The following is an 18,509-nucleotide window of genomic DNA, read 5'->3' as shown; positions in this document are numbered from 1 at the left end:
TCTTCTTTCTTTTCTTTCTCTTCTTTTCTTTCTTTCTTTCTTTCTTCTTCTTTCTTTCTTCTTTCTTTCTTTCTTCTTTCTTTCTTTCTTTCTTTCTTTCTTCTTCTACAGGCCTGATCCCCCAAGACAACAATATTGGCCCGCTGCATATGAGGTATCCACTGTTTTTGTACTGATATACTAAACATTCTAGTCAAGTCTTCTACAGCGTATAACATGCCTGAGAAATCTGCTACTGCTATGTAAGTGCAGTGCAATTGAGAACGAATGAGGAAAGAAAGAAAGAAAGAAAGAAAGAAAGAAAGAAAGAAGAAAGAAAGAAGAGAGAAAGAAAAAGAAAGAAAGAAAAGAAAGAAAGAAAGAAGAAAGATAAGAAGACAGAAAAAGAAAGAAAGAAAGAAAGAAAAAAGAAAGAAAGAAAGAAAGAAAGAAAGAAAGAAAGAAAGAAAGAAAGAAAGAAAGAAAGAAACAATTAAGCTAACTAACTGAACTAAAGGAAATCATGCCGCGAGTGAATTGTAAACGAGCGAACCGGCCGGCGACCGCAGGTAGGCGTCCAGGGCTCCCCTATGCGAGTACTGCAGGTCCAGGTGCACTTGGACGTGCTCGAGCGCCGCCAGCGGGCACAGATGGGCGTCGAAGGCCAACTGCAGCTGCTGGTGGGAGGCCAGGCGATGCGGCAGCAGCGCCAACGGCTCCAGCCGACACTGTTCGCGACGCCCCACGTTGGTCCAGTTCAGGGCGGCCTGTGTTGTTCGCCCCGTCTAGTGGCTGGTGTGTACACCCGATATCCACTTATACGAAAATAATGGGAGGCGATAACCTCGAAAAGAATGAACATTAAGAAAACCCCACATTGAACGGAATTAAACTAGTGCAGCCATTCTTTCGCGACTCTTAAAGCAGTCATTCAGCGAGACAAGGTTGGCTCATAGCGAAAGAAATAAAATTAAGATAAGTGATAATTTCACATTGTTCAAATTTGAGCTCAAATCGCCGCACTGATGCTTTAGTGGGACATCACAGATGACGCGTGCGTGTTTTTTCGCGGCCGTACCGAAAAAAAATGGCCCCGTATCTACGTGCTTCGCTGCAAATGTCATCGAAAGACTTTAGTCTTCTGCCGGCCGTACTACATGAGTCCTGGTCTCATCCGCGGGCACCCGTGATGCCGTTGTCGTACCATTTCCGCCCTGGCATGATAAATGCAATGGGGGTTTGTTTGAACAGATTTTATTTTACCGCATTATTTCATCAAACGGCCATTTATGTTTTGCCTTACCTCAGACAGCGCCTCCTCTATGTTGAATCGGTCACATCTGGCTGGCATTGATGAAATAGAGGAGGCGCTGCGTGAGATACGGACGCCATCTGGCAGTGGCTTCTAAAAACATGAATTTGTGCAGAACCGAGGGCCACTGCCAGGTGGCAGCACCATATCGTCGACAGAGGGCTTTTCATGCATAGCGTCGCATTTCCAGCGCAGCCTAAAAACACTATAGGGTCTTTAGAATTACGTATCTATGTACTTTCTAGTAAAGGAACACACTGCCTAATACTTACGAATTGATGTTGCGCCTCAGATATGCGTAATATATTTGCTTTTTGATCGACGATGTTCACAAGTATGAACGCAGCTACCAGTTCAAGATGGCTGGGCGTTCAGCAAGTGCTTGAACTTTGGCCGGGTGGCTGAATCGTGTGACAGACAGACAGATAAAAATTTCTGCGTTCAAGCATCCCAAGAAAAACTATCGTCTTTAAAAAACCCGAAAAAGAGAGCGAGCGATCGAAATATATATATATATATATATATATATATATATATATATATATATATATATATATATATATAAGCTACATAAAGAATAAATGCATTGAAGATCACCCAGTAGTGAAAATGCGGTTTTCCTAACCCGGTAATGCATGGGGACAGTGGAGAACAGTATAAAAGGACAGAGAGAAAAGCACGGCAGCGCACAAGCGCGTTGTCACAGTTGTCGGCACTTCATTATAATGCCGAGGTTTGTGTTAAGAACAGTAAAAATTCCTTCACCTCACTCTCGGACGACGGCTGCCGAGGTCGACATTCTAGTCAACACTGAATGTGCATGGTCTCTCGAGACATATGCATAACACATCCTGTATATGGAACAAGGGGCACGAAGTCTTTTAGGTCGCAATGAGACTGCACAGTGCGTGGTAGAGAACTCACCTGTACCATGGCGTGTGCGTCCATGAGTCCGAACCCGAAGCGGCTGTTGTAGAGCAGGCCGGCGGCATTTCGCTTCCAGCCCCGGTTCGAGCTGAGCGGGGCGAAGTCCGACGTCCAGGCCACCAGATGCTGCACGTCGCGCCAACCAAGGTTTGGACTGCGATCACAGTGCGCCACCGTATGTGTGAACATCTCTACAAGAACGATGATCGTTGGTCGAACTACAAACTACGGCGGCAGCATTGTCATTTCTTCGCACTTTGGGTGAAATGCAAAAGCGCTTCTGTGCTAGCATATGCTACGACGTGGCAGAAATATAGCCACTGTCTCTCAAATAAATAAATAAATAAATAAATAAATAAATAAATAAATAAATATATAAATCTGTTTTATGAGCGATGCTCCAGCTCTTTGATAGTCGATCAATTTGCCATCGTCCTGCAGTTCGCGCTTTTGAGACTTTCGAGTTTCTAACGTGACACGGGACTTGACCATCTTCTGTGTGTCTGCGCATGCGCTTACTTCTTTTATACGTGCATGTCTCTCCATTCCTGCTACCTCCACTCCCATTGCCCTTTTTACCTCCTCCTTCTATATTTTCTCTCGAAGAAGTTAAGTCTAAGCTTTCGTTTAGTTAAGCCTAACCTTTCGAATAGTTAACTGTACCTCATAGTTGTAATTCTAGCCCTATCTCATACTTAGCCTGGAGAACGAGCGCCACGATGCCCGCGGCCAGCGGTGCCGACGCCGAGGTGCCCGTGTGCTGCGTGGTGCAGCGGTCGTGCAGATCCGAGGTGGACACCTTCTGGTCGGTGTAGGCGCCCGACGAGTAGGCGGCTGCCATGGTCGAGGCGCACTTCTCGCCGTAGTAAGGGAACCGGCCGCGCTGGCTGGCGCCGGACACCGACAGGGTGTACGGGGAGCCCGCGTAGCCGTCGCAGTTGCAGTTGTCCCCCTTGGCTCCGCCGTTGCCCGAGGCCCACACGTAGACGGAGCCGCGGCCCCCGCGGCCGCGGGTCACGCCTCGCTCGAGTGCCTCGCTGGCCAGCCGCTTGGGGCCGTCCACTGTGCGCCCGTCGTCCGAAGGACCCCACGACGCGCTGAACACGTCGATCGCTGCGTTGTGCCCCAACAAATCACGTCATGTTCAAAAGGGCCCCTAAACAACCTCCGAAAATACAAAATAACGAGCGCGTTATTATCTCCTGGTGTTTTTTGTTTTTTTCGGCACAATTTGTGACGCCAGTATGTTCACGTGACATCATGAGGAAACGAGCTCTTCATTGGTCCATATACGAGGGATATCAGTTGTGAATCCCTGCTTTGTCATGCATGACTATCGAGCGCGATCAACCGATCTCACTTCGTTTTGTGCCCGTGTCTGTCCGTGTGTCGTTTTCCGCTACTATGAAAGCTGTTCAAATGATTCACCAACAAGCTCACATTGCAACCCTGTCGTCGTTTTGTGTGTTTGAGACTGCGCAAGCGGAGATAGCAGCGTGTGGCCGAAAACGCGAAATCCTGATAGGCAGGGTTGCCAATGATGGCTACTTTTCGCCAAATTGGCGAATTTGAGAGGCCCGTGGCGACCTAAAATTATGAATGGCGACATGGCGAATTTGCGGCGATTTTCGGTTTAGGTCTCCACTGAGTTATGCATCCTAATTTCAGTGTCTTCCCAACGAATGAGCGGCAACATTCTCTGAATTTTTTGTGGTTTTAGACCCACGAGTAGAATGTGCACGTTACGCGTCGTTGGGTATGTCCGTCCTGTAACTCGTGTGTATCTCCTCAATTCATCTAGATGCAGGAGGTACTGCGACGTCCCCCAGCGACATTCCAGCAAAATCTAAGTCAGCGGACTGCCTCGCAAACTGCGAGGGGCAGTGTTTGACTATAAGCTTATGTCTTTAGGTGCTTTAAGCTTCTCTAAAGTTTCGCTTCTGAAGGGGCTAGACGACGGGTTGGCCGCGTGTTAAGACCAGGGCTTAAAGTCTCCCTTCATTGGAGGGGGGGCCCTCAGAGGGCGGCGACCTATATACATACATACACACACACATACAGCCACTCCTTAAGAAATGGAAGGGGGGGCCGGGCCCCCCCCGAGCCCCCCCTGACTTTAAGCCCTGGTTAAGACCATTTGTTCCGTCAAAGCTCCAACTGTTCTGAATAGCTTGGCGACTTATTCACTGTTGCAGTACCCCCAATTCAGCTCGTAAAGACTGTTTTGGAACAGCGAATAGAGGCGAATACGCGACTATTCGTGCAATAAAAAAACAATTATTGAGGCGTTTTTCACTGTTCTCGGTGAGCGTGTGCAATGAAAACTATTGCTATATAACACTTTAAATTGTCTACCTGTTCATTATTAACGCATCGGATTGACACGTGTAGAAATAAGTGATTATAAGAAAGGGTCGGTGACGTTCTTTATCATATTAGTTCACACTTAAAAGATTCATTAATGATCGGTTCCTGCAAGAATTCTGTCGTGTTACCTTCAATAAATCTTTTAATCCTCTTAATTCATATAACGCTACGTAAAGCTGTCTACAAACAACGCTTTCACGGCTTTCGCCCAAAGTTTACCACACCTTTACCTTTGAAACGAGCGGACAGGTATTGAAGGATATCATGAGCGGTTCATTCATCCACCTTTGCGCCAACACGCGCATCTTGCGGCTAGTCGGAGAAGCAGCAGGGCCACGCACTCCCATGGCGAAGCTGGCGATACGACTGACATTGTGAAACGTCAATATAATTTCAGGGTCTTGGATGGTGCTGTATTCTACGGGGCTATACGTGAGTGGAATTTTTTATTACTAGGTATGCCGCACATATCTAGAATGGCGACTTTTTTGGCGACATCTGTAAAAAAATGGCGACTTTTGGCGACTTTTTCTTCGTCCTCTGGCGACATTTACTCGAAAGTCAGTGGCAACACTGCTGATAGGCTCTACGCTTAGTGCTGGCATCGTCCTCGTGTTTTATAAAAACATAAGTGAAGAGGATTAGATAGTGCCTGTAGGAAGGGTAATGAAGGCGAGAGAGTGGTTTAGGAGCCCTTTAAAGCTTTGTTGGTAACGTGACCAACGTGCTTAGTCCACGCTAAAATTGACGAAAGCTAGACGCCTAGTTGCTTAAAGGAAATGACACAAAGTAGCGCGGTTAACATGGGTGTTAAGAACTACGGCAAATTTAACAAGCTTCGCCTTGTCGTTGTTAATTTCCACCTGTCATAAATGATACTTGCCAGGGGCGTGCCAGGGGGAGTTGGGGGGTTCAACCCCCCCCCCCCCCCTTCGAAATTTTTCAGTTTTGCTTGCGTATATATACACGCGCACATACAAACGCACGCACGAACATACATAAAGTATGGTTAACCCCGCCCCCCTCGAAAAAAAATTCTGGCTACGCCCCTGCTACTTGCTTAGCTTCGTTGAATCTGACTGTAGTGCAAACATATCAGAATCGTAGATATTTCCGTATAGATGACGGAATCGTCGGTAACAAGCAGGATGGAAGAGGTTAGTTCGGATCAGTGTTGTAGGCGTTACTGAAAAAAAGTAACTAAATACGTTACTCGTTACACCATAAAAAAAGGAACGCGTTACCGCCCTACGTTACCTACAAAAAAAATGTAACGCGTTACCGTTACCGTTACCGAAAAAAAGTAACGGACGTTACCTCTGCCGTTACTCCGCAATCATAAATTTCAATCAATGTGTCTTTGCTGTAGGAACCCGGATTAGGAATTTTTTAAATCACAAATTTACGTTTCACATAAAACTTAGCACCCAAACAACGATTGTACCCAAAATGCTGCTTTAACGAGAATTATTTGCACAAATGTACCTGACTTTAGCTACGTTATAGTGGCTTAAGGTTGCCTGTAGAATTGCATGTGATGGCTTCTGACTGGCACATGGTGAAGCTGTTTTTCTCAATGTGACATTATACACACTATGAGATTCAATTATTAAAGCTATCCACAAAAAAAGCATCACTGAACTTTCAATAAGTTTACAGTAATTCTGACGGCGTGCTTCTACTAGCAAAATAGATGCGCAAATTTTGTAGTAATAAAGAAATGATTTAATAGCCTAGTCACTGAAAAAATATCGGAGAATATACATTTTTTGTTCACTTGAACCTATACAACCTGTTAACCTGTATAGAGTGTTTAAGATCAGCCTCGTTCGCTCAGGAGTTCAATAACCAGAAACTTAACTGTAGTTGCAGATAGAAAGAAGCAATATTCATTTTCAAAACAAAGTTAATAAGCCTTATCAACGTTGTAGCAACTATTATGTAGCAACTATAAAAAATGTCGCATATTTAGACACTTCAAAAATAGTTTCCTTCGCTCTACAAGTCCCAAACAATGTTACTTTACTCTTTGTTGCGCATACATGTCATACACAAAATGTCTTTGTAACGGTAATATTTGCGTTTTTCATCACTGTGAACGTTTGAGAACGACAGGTAATGAAATCGGTCCCTCTGTATTGAATATGTTCGCTATTTTTTGCTCGTAAATTATGCAGCTAATAATAAAACTAGGTTCCTCTTCAGGCTACTGGGTGGCATGTGCATAAAATACAAAATAATCAATTAAATCTAAAACATCCTTTTTCGGATGCGTGACGATCTCTCGTGGAATTACCCGTTTGCGATAAACACCTGCCTGTAACCGTGGTTAGCCGTAACCGTAGTTAGCTTAACCGCGATTAAAGCTGTTCGTGTGACAGCGGTATTCATGGGTTTCGGTTGAAACAGAGCGACGCCAACCAAAGTAGTGAGTAAGTTTCTTTTTTTTTTTCGTTACAAGAAAAAGATAGACGTATCGCGTCCCACTTCGTTTTCTTTTTAAGGGTCTTCTTCCTGCCGTGGGGTCACGCCTATTCTCCATGATGTGCAGAATTCCGTTGAGGCAGACTCTCGATCGGCAGAGCACCTGTAGACCGGTTGACGTTGATGGGTCAGGATTCCACAAAAAGCCGCTCATAGTAATTGGCTTCTAAGTCAACGACGCAGGACTTGTTAACTTCGATGCGCTGGTCTTTCACCACGCTGTGCCCAGCGAGTTTACTACTTTGTCACCCGTCAACGTCCTATTTATGTTGCCTCTCGGGGAAGTTCTTTGTTTCCCCCGCGTACGAAGCCTCACGATCAGCACATGGTATGGAGGTAAACCAGCCCATGCGCTTTTTTCTTCGGGCAGCCTGTCTCTTGGGTACGAAAAGGCGCAGGTGCCAGCAATCCACCTGCTACAATCCACTTCCACGAAAAACATATCCGTACAGTTTCTCATGCCGGATTCCGCGGCTTTTTTCAAGCTTTGTGTGGCGATGGCCCAACTTTTTCCAAAGGTAGTCGGCGCGTCTTAGGAATTGGTCCCCGCATTTTCCACAAACAAAAGTGATTCCGCCCGCACGTTCTTTCTTAATGCCTGGCAGGCCGACAACATTCCGAGGCTGCGACAACAGAATTCGTCGTAGCGAGTTCTGGAAAAAAGGCACCTACAGGATGAAAAAGTAACGAGTAACGTGACACCTCACGTTACCGAAAAATGTTAACGGAAGTACGTTACCCGTTACAGTTCCGAAATAGTAACGAGTACGTTACTAAGTTACCGAAAAAAGTAACGCGTTACCGGTAACGCCGTTACTTGTAACGCGTTACCGACAACACTGGTTCGGATGATATATCGTTTATATAGATGACTCGCACTGAGGTCACTGAAACCGCCGTGTTGGAGCACCAGCACGAGGGGACGCGACGTATGCAATGTCATATTAATATTATCAAAAACAACACATGCAGGCTCTTTCGTTATTCACGCAGAGAGGCGTTGCTGCCATGTCGTTATCACGTTGAAGCATGCTAACCGCAACCTGTTTGTCATCAAAGCCGCCATCGCGGTGTGACAGTACGTTTAGAAGCTGCGTCCATGACGTCGCGTGCAAGCTATCTATAGTTTTAGAAGAGGAAGAGCATCAAGTTCAGCGCGGCTCAGGACGTGAAAGAGGTTACGATTTACACAAGCGCCACCAAAACTTAACACGGCGATAAAGTGGTGTCAACAGAACATCATAAACAAGAAACTAAGCCTGGTAATCTGGCTGAACTCAAGGAAGCCATGCAACAACTGCTTCACCGAAAATTGACTAGTTAGTTGACCCTGCTCTCGCAAATACAGGGATACCCACTCTCCGCTCTTGTACATTCAAGTACCGAATAGACTCAGCTCTCGGCACCGCGGTCATGGCATACTTGTACATGTCAGTGTTGCCTGGTGGCACGAAACTGTCACAGTAACTATCGGTGATGTGCGCAGTCTCGTTTTTTCCGTTAGAAGCAGAGCTGTATGCTTGGAGGTAACGCATTGAACTAGTCGTACTACAGCGTAACGTGATTATTGGATCACTATATATAGTAACTGTCGATAGGACGGTTACCAAATAAAAATCACAGTTTCGCCGCAAGGGCGAAGCAATGAATGCGATAGCAAGAAACTAATGCTATACGAAGTGAGACTCGCCAATGGATACTCTGTTTGAACAGCGCTCCTGTTACAAAGACGGCCGAAGCAGCGAAGGAAACTAGCGTGCTTCAAGTGTAGAGCTGTGACTAGTGATGCAGAACTATCGGTAAATGGACTATCGATAGTATCGATAGTTTCTTTGAAACTATCGATAGTGTAAACAAACTATCGATAGTACTACTATCTATAAACAATCGATAGTCGAATCGATAGTACCATCAGTAATATTACTAGCGATATTACTGCCACGCGTGTTTATTGCATTGTTTTGATGTATTCAGATTTCACCCACAGACTGTTAGCAGTGTTTTGCGCATAGCGCGCAGCAATGTTTGAGAAGCTTCGCGATTGTTTGACATTTTAAGTTTACGCGCCGGACGCGAATATTCAAGTTTATTCGAGAGCTTACACGAGCACCAGCGATAACGCTGGAAGGTTTGATGAATGGTGTATAAAAGACAAAGCGTTCTACCGATGATCATATTACTCGACGGCCGGCGACTGTTCTCGCCGCTATCAGTGCGCAGCATGTATCGCTTGTATTTTGAGTTTTGATTTTCTAGGCACAAGTTCGACCAAATAAAGACCCAGACAACACACTACATCCCAGGGACTTCCCAAAAAAGTCCAAACGTCCCACATCCCAACAAGGTGGTTTTTAGGATGTCCTTTAGACATGTGCATAGGGATCATTCCTAAAACATCCCTTCTAGGATCTGATTGGGACTTCAAGTTAGCGGTGAAATAAGCTACTGTGTTGAAAATTGGCGATCCTAAAGAATCGGAAACAGCAACTCCGCCGAAGAGCATGGTTGGCGCGCGTGCACAATTGCATATCTACATGCACATGAAAAACAAAAAACAATATATCCGCGTTTTTTGTGAAAGTGTTCGTTTCTTTTTTTGTTTCTTTCTAAATGTCGCGCCGTTATGAGGACGAGGGATCGATTGCTGTCTGCGTGAGCAAGTGTTGCACTTGGTAAAGGCGGTACGACACACGTACTCGCGCCACTGTGCTCACTGCTCACGCACGCCGTGCTTTGCCGCCAGCGTTGCCAGATTGGAAAGGGGCTTCGACACCAACCCCAGAACAAAATTTCACCAGATTTCACCAACACTACAAAATGGCGACTATGACGTCATTTTTTTCTTTTTAGTGTTTTACTTTGCAAAAGCCCTGCCCCATAGAAAATATTTTTTGTTGTTTATAACGATATTATTACAAAGGAGAGTGATTTGATTATTTCTGCATTTTTTACTTGTGGCTGTCAGCGTATTCGTATCACATTCGTATAATTTTTTTTTTCCGTCGCCGGCACGGGGACGGAGCCCCGCCCCTAGAAAACGGACCAATCAGAAATCAGTTTACGTTTGGAGTTCCGAGTTCCGAGAAGAGCCACGCGTCTACGGCATCTACGGCCCCTGGGTCCGTGGCCTTGGAACACTGAACGCGCGCCTGACTGAATGGGCCATAAAACGTGGGGACAAGTGGTTGTTTGTGTGTGTGTGTGTTTGTGGTGCGAGGAGGAGAGCGCCAGCGAACCATTTGAGCTGCGTGGACAATTCCTATTTTGGTGCATCAGTCGATCAACACTGCACAAAAACGTGCTGCTGTCGAAGCCAAAGGCCCCGCCGCTGCCATTGAAGAAGGCAGGCGTGTGCTTCCCGCAACATCCGGTGACCGTGTGCCTATGGCACACTGTGTATCAGCAGGCAAACTTCTCAACGAACAAAGCACCGCGGGGTGACATACGAGAACGGAAGAAAGACAATATATATAAAAATAGAAGTTCGGGACCGGGGGGGGGGGGGGGGGGTGGCGAACGGAAGGCGGCGGAGGGAGCAGGAATGTCTTTTCGAAGAAAAAAAAAAGCATGGGAAGAGGGTGGATGGTGCACCATCGAAGCTGCGTAGTCCGCAGGCGCCTCTTCCGAGCAGGCAAAGAAACAAATGCCGTAGACGGATGAAATGGGCTACGTACAGATGGGAAGAACAGCGGGGGAGGGGCGGGAGTGTAGCTATCTCTTGTACTACACTCGTACGGTTGTGTGTGGGGGTGGGGAGGAGAGCGAGGGGGCACGGGTGCGCGCAAACGAAGACGCGTCTGCACGTGGCAGTGGCGCTCAACAGATGCATCCACCGTCGCGAAGTGACGCACGAATAGTCAGGCAACCACTTTCGAAACAGCTCCAGGATCCCATAACACTTTCTTTGCAACAAATATTCACAGATTTTAACATTAAAGGAACATTACGATTACTTTTAATCGACAAAAACTACTACAATTATCTAGACTGAGGTAGGCGTACACATCAGCGACTGGAGCATTCGGGTTATTTTGTAACTATACCTACATTGAAATACAACAGTGACAAGACTATTCAAGGTGGCTTTTTGTCACTAGCCTTTAAATAAAACTGAGGCATAAGAATTAAGGTCTCTTTAACCGAACACCGCACATCGAGCTAAACATTTATTGAAACAGATAAACCAACCGGTTATTACGTACAATGGGCTTTAGCGCCACAGACAGATAAATATCATTGTTGAAAACTGGATCTGCAAGAAATTTACATCACGCGATAACATTTAAATTTCTTCCAAAGGTAGCGCGTCCAAGAGGGGACAAGGCGAATGACGCATAAACACACATACACAGCATATTGTGTATGTACAGCGATGTGTATCTGCTGGGGGCGAAGCCAGAAATTTCTTTTTCGGCGAGGGGGGGGGGAAGCAAAACTGAAAATTTTCGGGGGGGGGGGGGGGGTTGAATCCCCCCCCCCCCCTGGCTACTCCCTGATGTCTATGCCTGTCTATTTGTCATTCGCCGTCCCGTCTTGCATGCGCTATGCCTTTGGAAGATTGCAAGCGAGCCCGCCGTGCAACACATAAGAGTTGCGTCTGTTGTTAGTCATGCATGTAAGCGTGTACAAAAATGACCCCTCAATGCTCCAGCATGTCGTTACTTCTGGGTTTTCCGTCCATGCTGAAGAGATATTGGAAAAATATTTGGTATTTCGAATATACACTATTCGATTCGAATGCCGAATCGAATAGAACACTATTCGATTAATTATTCGAAATTTTAGAATATATATTCGCACACGTACTCCTAGAAACAGGCAAGGAGGTTTTTGGGTGGCCCACCCAATGATGTTAAAAAAAGATGCTGGAGTGGAAAAGCCGAACGATAAAACGTCGTCAGCTAAGAAAAAGTAGCAAGTCAGCTGTCACATGTGCTCTTCTTAGTTTAAAACCAATTAGCTTACCCTTACCCACGGTGTAAGATATATACTCGATCTACATATATCTTACACCATGCCCATACATCTCATTTTGTCTTATGATGAAGCCAGTGTCCACAAACCGACTTCAGTTATTTAGCCCTGTTTACTGTTTTTATCCACTTAGCGCGTGTTAAGGGCCCAAAAACTACAAAGAAAACAAGAGGTAAAGACAAGGTTGGTTTTGAACACGGACCTTCGATGGATAATTGTTCCGAACAGATACTTCCCAACGTGCCTCTATGTTACTGGCATCCTTATCAAAGCCTTGGCGAGCTTTACATACTCATTCGGATATATTACTTTCCTCGTAACCGACCAATGACTAACCTATAGCATTTACGTCACCAGAACAAGGGCATTTTCTAATCAGACATCAGACGAGAAGGGTAGGTTATTCAGGTAAGGTATGTCCAAACGCTGGCTTCACATTCGCTTCTCCGAAGTTTCGATTACTTCCACTATAGAAGTTTTTTAACCTCCTTAGAGCCCGTCGCCTTCTAGAGCCATAAAGGTGGATATGCATAAACAAGGAGAAGGAGAAAATTAACTTTATTACTGAAGACAAGAGGTACGAGCGGGGTGGCGTCCAGCAGGCCCGCGAACTGTCCCGCGACCTTCGGCACACAATGAGCCTGCTCGGCCGGTTTCGGTTTGAAGGCTTGTAGATTTGAGTGCAGCAAGAAACTGGCGCTAAGAATAATTGTAGTGACAAGCCACTCCTCAACATTTTTCACCACTTTTCACCAGATTTTGTCTGGTGTAGCCGTTCTGGCACCTCAACACCAGCAGCCCCCAATTTTCACCAGATTTTCCCAATCTGGTGCCGAATTTCACCATCTGGCAACGCTGTTTGCCGCACTGCACGAGCGGTGGTGTGGTGGTGTCGTATTTATAAAAACACCGACATATTAACTTTAGAAGAATTGAATGAAATATTGTTATTTTATTGTTTTATTCTTAGGTTTAATACGCAATTGTTCTTTAATTGCGCTTACTGCGAGCCAACACCTGCTCAAATAATTTGCTGCGAGCACTGCGCAGACATTGCCATCGCCATCATGGCGCCCGGCGTGTTTGGAGTTCGGACAGATCAGACTCTTCGTTGGCCTCGTTTTTAGGTGTTTGATCCGTGACGTTTCGTCGAAAAATCACAAGCGCGCATGCCGTAGGTGTTTGCCTGGTTGCAAGATCTTGCCGATTTCAACGTTTTTCCACCTCTTCGGTAAGTACTTGACATGCCTGGATTACTGCAATCAGCACGTTCTTAGCACTTTCTTCTTTGGCTCCCCACCGCGCGCAGGTTGGCGTACGCTGAGCTGGACCCTCGCAGCAAGAATGGCACGTGGGAGTAAGTTTTATTTGTGACGCGATTTGGTTTATCTTCCGCAGAAACTGTTGAGCTCACAATGCTGATATGTTGTTGTTGTCGGCCACGTGTGTAGATTGACACCGCGATCGTGGAACACATGGCTGATCTGCCTCGAATAACTGCAAGCCGGCGCGTGCGTAGTGCCGTGGAGAACGATCAGAAGTCCTGGACGACAAAGAAAAAAACTTCAAAGGTTTGTTGTACATGTTTTCCACGGCAACTGACATAAACGTAAAAAAAAAATTGGAATGGTCAAATGCATGTGTCACGTTTATCCATTTGTAGTGGGCTGTGGACATGAATTAAGCATTGCTGCACACAAGACTGGCTTGCCCTCAGTTTATGCCCAGCACCAAATTTTTGCTCTCATTATGACACCATTTGTAAGAAAAGCCAGAACTTATGTTCAAAACGGCGCATATTCATGCTATTCTTTTATTCAGTTGCATGTGTGAGTCCTGCTGCTGGCCATCAGTTAGCCGGTTATCAGAAGAAAAGGGCACAGCCCAGTTTTGTATTGGTACATACCGTATCGTTTGTGATTATGATCATGATTTTTGTCTTACTGAAACAAGAAACTGAAAAATGTATGTTGGTGTTTCTGCTACATCTCTATGAAGCAGCAGAACCTGTTGCTCAGTCACTTGGTGCATATTAGCAACTGGCACCTTGTCTGGCTTCCCTATACCTCCGCCTTTTTTCAGTGCATGTTGTTTTCATCCTTTACCAGCAGTCAAGTAGTTTCACACAACCGAAATGACCAACTAGCCCACTTTGTTTGTCAAGTAGATTTGTGATATGCACTGTTGCTCAATGATATTCTTTTTGCATGTGCTATCTGTGTACACATATTACATGATCTTTTTTTCTTTTTTTCAGCTGGTTCTAGTAGTGGTGCCCCTGGTGTGCACCTTTACCCCAAATGTCTGCACCTTTGCCTACCGGTAATGACATAGAAAGTGCTCAGCTTCCTGGACATAGGCATGCAGGTTACGAGACGGAAAACGTGCAGCTTAGACTTAATGCTTGTAAATGCGAAAATCGTAACTGACATAATTAGAGTAAGCTAAAAGGAGAAATTTCTGCTTATGAGCAAGTAATTACGAAGCAGGTTTTACTCCTCTTAAACTAGCAGACATGCAACAACACTGTTGTGCTATGTTTGTTTTGTGCGCCATTTTCATGCATATTTGTGCTTGCAGTGGATATGCATATACATGAAGGATTTGTTTTTGTTTTCCTCAGCTGCCTCTGCGAACCCCGCTCCTGGACAACAGCTGGGAGGCTCTGTGTTTAAACGCGTGCACCTTAGACGTCATGCTCGTAAATACCAATTCCTTTGTCATTCCTGGCATGAATTTTGTTGGTAAAGCAATAGGTAAAATTGTGCATTGTTGTTTACAATCACTTCAGTATGAACCAGGCTTAAAGGAGAAGGGACCGACAACTGGCCAGAACTTGTGATTAGATCCTGTCAGAAATGAAAATACCGCGCTATATGCTGACATATTCCAGCATCCTTTTCGCGCTGTGAGTAGGATTTATATCTCTAAATTGTGTTTAAAAGTAACAAAAAAATGTATGTTGTGCAACCTATCGCAAGAGCCTTGAAGCTAGATTGCAGAGTTGATCACTTTGCTGTACAAAGTCACGTAGTCTGATACCGTCATGTGTGCCATTATTGGTCCTAAAAATATTAGTATGTATATTACTATCCATCCCCGCTCTATTCTGTGCTGCTTATGAGGTAAAAGGAGTTGCATGGTGACAAGAAACGGCGCTGCCTTCGCGGTAGCCAGTGGACCATGTCGAGCCGCAGCACATGCGCGCGAGTACACACACACGCAGTAAACCGCCGCGCTCGAACACGAACCGCTGTCACGCTCACTGTTTGCAGCATGCCTTGTTACGTGTGTATACAACTTCATATCCGTCGCAGATAGAAAAATTCGAATTACAAATGTTTCACGGCATTTTCCACATCACCATTCCTTGATTATACACTCTTGACTGGTAAGCTTTCTGTCGCGCTAAAGAAAATAGGTATCATAAAAGTTGGTTGTCGGTCCCTTTAACCTCTTAACACACACAGGTCAAAATAGGCATGCTATATCCCCGTTGTGCACCATCTTTGTGCGTTTGTGTGTGCAGTATGGACATGTACATTAAGGCTTTGTTTTTGTTCTCAGCTGCCTCTGCGAGCCCTGCTGTTGGACGCCAGCTGGAATGCTCTGCGTTTGAAAGCGTGCGCCCCAGATGTCATACTCATAAATACAGAGTTCTCATGATTCTAGTGTTGAAAAAGCAATAAGTAAAAGCAGGCACTTGTGCATCTGGAATGAGGTTTAACCCTGTCTCAGGAGACATAAGACAATATAGTCATGCTATGTTCCTGTTGTTCACCATTTTCATGCATGTTGTGTGCAGTACGTATACATACATGCAGGCTTTGTTTTTGTTGCCCTCAGCTGCCTCTGCAAGCCCTTTTGCTGGACGCCATGGAAGGCCCTCCACTCGAAAGTGTGCACCTTAGACTACACGCTCATCAATACCAAGTTCTTTGTCCTTCTCGGCATGATTGTAGTGCCATATAATAGTGAGGCAATAAATCATTTTGCTGGTCACTTGATGTTCCATGCATGTTGCTTGGTTTCTGAACACTTGACTTGGTTTTAAGTTATCTAGTTATCTATGTGAAAAAAAAGTGGGTTGGTTGGACGAGGAATATGCTTTCCTGGAGAGGCAACTGGCTCTCTCAGTTAGGGGGTGGTCGAGCGCGATAAAGCAACTTAACATGTTATGGGAGCAGATGTCCCACCCTTTTGAAATAATCCTGCAGTAAAAAGTGGCCACATGTCCCAATAACATCCCACACGCATGCAGTTTTGGGACATCCCAAAAAGGTCTTTTTTTGTATCACTTGGGATGTTTTTCCACCTTGTGTGGGACGTCTTTTGGATGTCCCGAACTCCCAAAAGGGATGTCATTTGGATGTCCCTAGGATGCCTTTGCGTTGTCTGGGGAGCTTCGTATTTCCCAGTCTTGCTGCAGCATTCTTCACCGTCACAACCACGTGACAAACTATCCATAGTGGTGCGAATAACGATGCTGTTGCTGGCTGGACAAATTGCCAAACTATTAGCGATAGCCTACTACATCTTCGCTTAATTTATGAGCAAATATTTGGCGAAAGAGATTATTTGCGCAGTGAAAATGACGGCATATGTCCATCAATAAATTCATATTTAAAAGCAACCAGTTACATCTTACAATTACCAAACTTTGTTCTTGATAATTTTTTTTTTACTTTGAAATCATAAAATGCAATATAAAACTGAAGCCGCACAGTTCCATCCCAGGTAACGGCTTCCTTTCCGCTACAGCTGCATAGTTTGACTTTATGATCATGTGTCAGCGAAGGACTCTGGTGAAGAACACAAGCATGACAACTTTCTTACCCTTCAGCCTGCTCCTCCGGCTCCACTATGTACCACACGCGCGGGAAACCAAGTTTATGGTGCAATGAGTTCGCGCTGTTGATTTTAAACTATCGATAGTACATACTATCGATAGCGCTATCGATAGTATCTCTTACCATCGATAGTTCAATAGTGACTCAGCTATCGATAGTATCGATAGTACCATCGAGAGTTCTGCATCACTAGCTGTGACACTTGATAGTTCGCGCTCATCTTCTGTTTGTTCGTTTAGCGGCGTCGTTTAGCGGCGCTCCGTAACATGAGCGCGGACATCACGGTTAAAGCCTGAAACATCCCTCTTGCCCTCACCATGAGAAAACCGCGCGAGCAGACAGCAGAAGGCCAAGGTTCTCCTTGCGCAAATATAAGAAGAAGCGAGCGAGCTCGCCGACGACTTTTAAATGCGCTCGTCGCGCTCCTAGCGCCATCTCGCTGGTAATGAAGAAACGCTTATGAGCGCCGGCCATCTCCGAGTCCGTCCAGCGGCAAAGGGTGTGTATATAACGCTCGCCGTTAGCTATGCGGAGGACCTGCGTTCCGTGGCGAAGTGGCTAGCGCCACTCGCTGCGGAGCAATAGGTCCCTGGTTCGATTCCGCGCTTCGGAAGCATTTTTCTGAATTATTTTTCTTTGGGGCTTTTATATATATATATATACATACATTTACGGTGCATGACGGCGACGGCGACGGCAAAATCCAGCCGAGACTGTCCATATAATTGCTATCGCAATAAAATGAATAAAAGCTAGACAGAATATTAGTGTTGGTAGTCCTTTAAAGTGAGTTGCTTACCTTCGACGTTGAACGCTAGCGACGTGGACTCGACTGCGTCCACTACGTCACCATCCAGCATGCGGATACCTGCGCGATACGTCGTTACCCAATTATCGCTTGCGTCAATAAAGTAATGTTGACGCAAGCAAGTAATATATCGCGTTCTGTAGCGTACATCCTTGCGTCACTGCTTTTGAGTTATTTACTTAGCGTGCAATAGAAAACAAAATAACTTACGTATCCTTACGTAGACTTACGTAGTCACCGCTGCCAAAAGCAGTGGTGATTTTGAGGCAACGTCATACACATTTTCGATAGATATGCAAGATGTAGGTGCCAAGGCTGAGATAACTGATATTTATTCTCCAACCAAAGTTACGAAAACACGTAAAAGCCCGACGTTTCGGAACCAGCTCGGTTCCTTCCTCAGGGGATCAACCGTTCCCTCGGATGTCTCCCCCCGGTGTATGCGCATGGGCTACGCTCCGCGGTAATGCGTGGGGTCGTTAACCGCCGCGAGAGTGCCTTAAAGAGGCCGCTGCCAAGCCGCCGCAGTCCCCCCTGAGGAAAGAACCGAGCTGGTTCCGAAACGTCGGGCTTTTACGTGTTTTCGTAACTTTGGTTGGAGAATAAATATCAGTTATCTCAGTTTACTTACCCAACCAGACAGACTTCTGTCTAATGTTTACCTTCAATTCAAGGTGCCAAGGCGAATGACTTGCAGAATGCAGTGCACGGAACTAAGTGAAAGAAATGTTTCCAAGCAAGGAATTACGAATTGGCTCCTACACCCCGAATAATCAAGTTAGTCGTAGTTTAAGTAGTTTCTTTCGCG

At 45.5% G+C, this 18,509-nt stretch overlaps 1 protein-coding gene and 1 long non-coding RNA gene across 5 annotated transcripts in view; one reads left to right on the top strand and one right to left on the bottom strand.

Annotated features, from left to right (window-relative positions):
• Positions 1-18,509, bottom strand: part of LOC119382798 (neuroendocrine convertase 1) — a 45,626-nt gene that overhangs the window by 7,135 nt on the left and 19,982 nt on the right. The window contains exons 8-11 of the mRNA XM_037650654.2: positions 17,693-17,761; positions 2,914-3,331; positions 2,216-2,372; positions 533-746 (exon numbers count right to left, since the gene is read on the bottom strand). Of these exons, the coding sequence (XP_037506582.1) occupies positions 533-746; positions 2,216-2,372; positions 2,914-3,331; positions 17,693-17,761 (858 nt within the window). The remainder of the gene's footprint in view (positions 1-532; positions 747-2,215; positions 2,373-2,913; positions 3,332-17,692; positions 17,762-18,509) is intronic.
• LOC125757132 (uncharacterized) lies at positions 13,090-16,020 on the top strand. 4 transcript variants are annotated; one of them, XR_007415071.1, is made up of 5 exons: positions 13,090-13,274; positions 13,353-13,400; positions 13,495-13,614; positions 14,301-14,365; positions 14,667-16,020. It is a non-coding gene; the product is annotated as an uncharacterized LOC125757132 (long non-coding RNA). The 4 variants fall into 4 exon arrangements; XR_007415070.1 differs by lacking the exon at positions 14,301-14,365 and having other exon boundaries at positions 13,100-13,274; positions 14,667-14,744; positions 15,890-16,020; XR_007415069.1 differs by having other exon boundaries at positions 13,100-13,274; positions 14,301-16,020.

The sequence above is a fragment of the Rhipicephalus sanguineus genome, chromosome 2, assembly GCF_013339695.2.
Source record: "Rhipicephalus sanguineus isolate Rsan-2018 chromosome 2, BIME_Rsan_1.4, whole genome shotgun sequence".
NCBI classification, from domain to species: domain Eukaryota; kingdom Metazoa; phylum Arthropoda; class Arachnida; order Ixodida; family Ixodidae; genus Rhipicephalus; species Rhipicephalus sanguineus.
The sequence above is the reverse complement of the archived record's forward strand: the minus strand, read 5'-3'. Positions and strand labels throughout refer to the sequence as shown.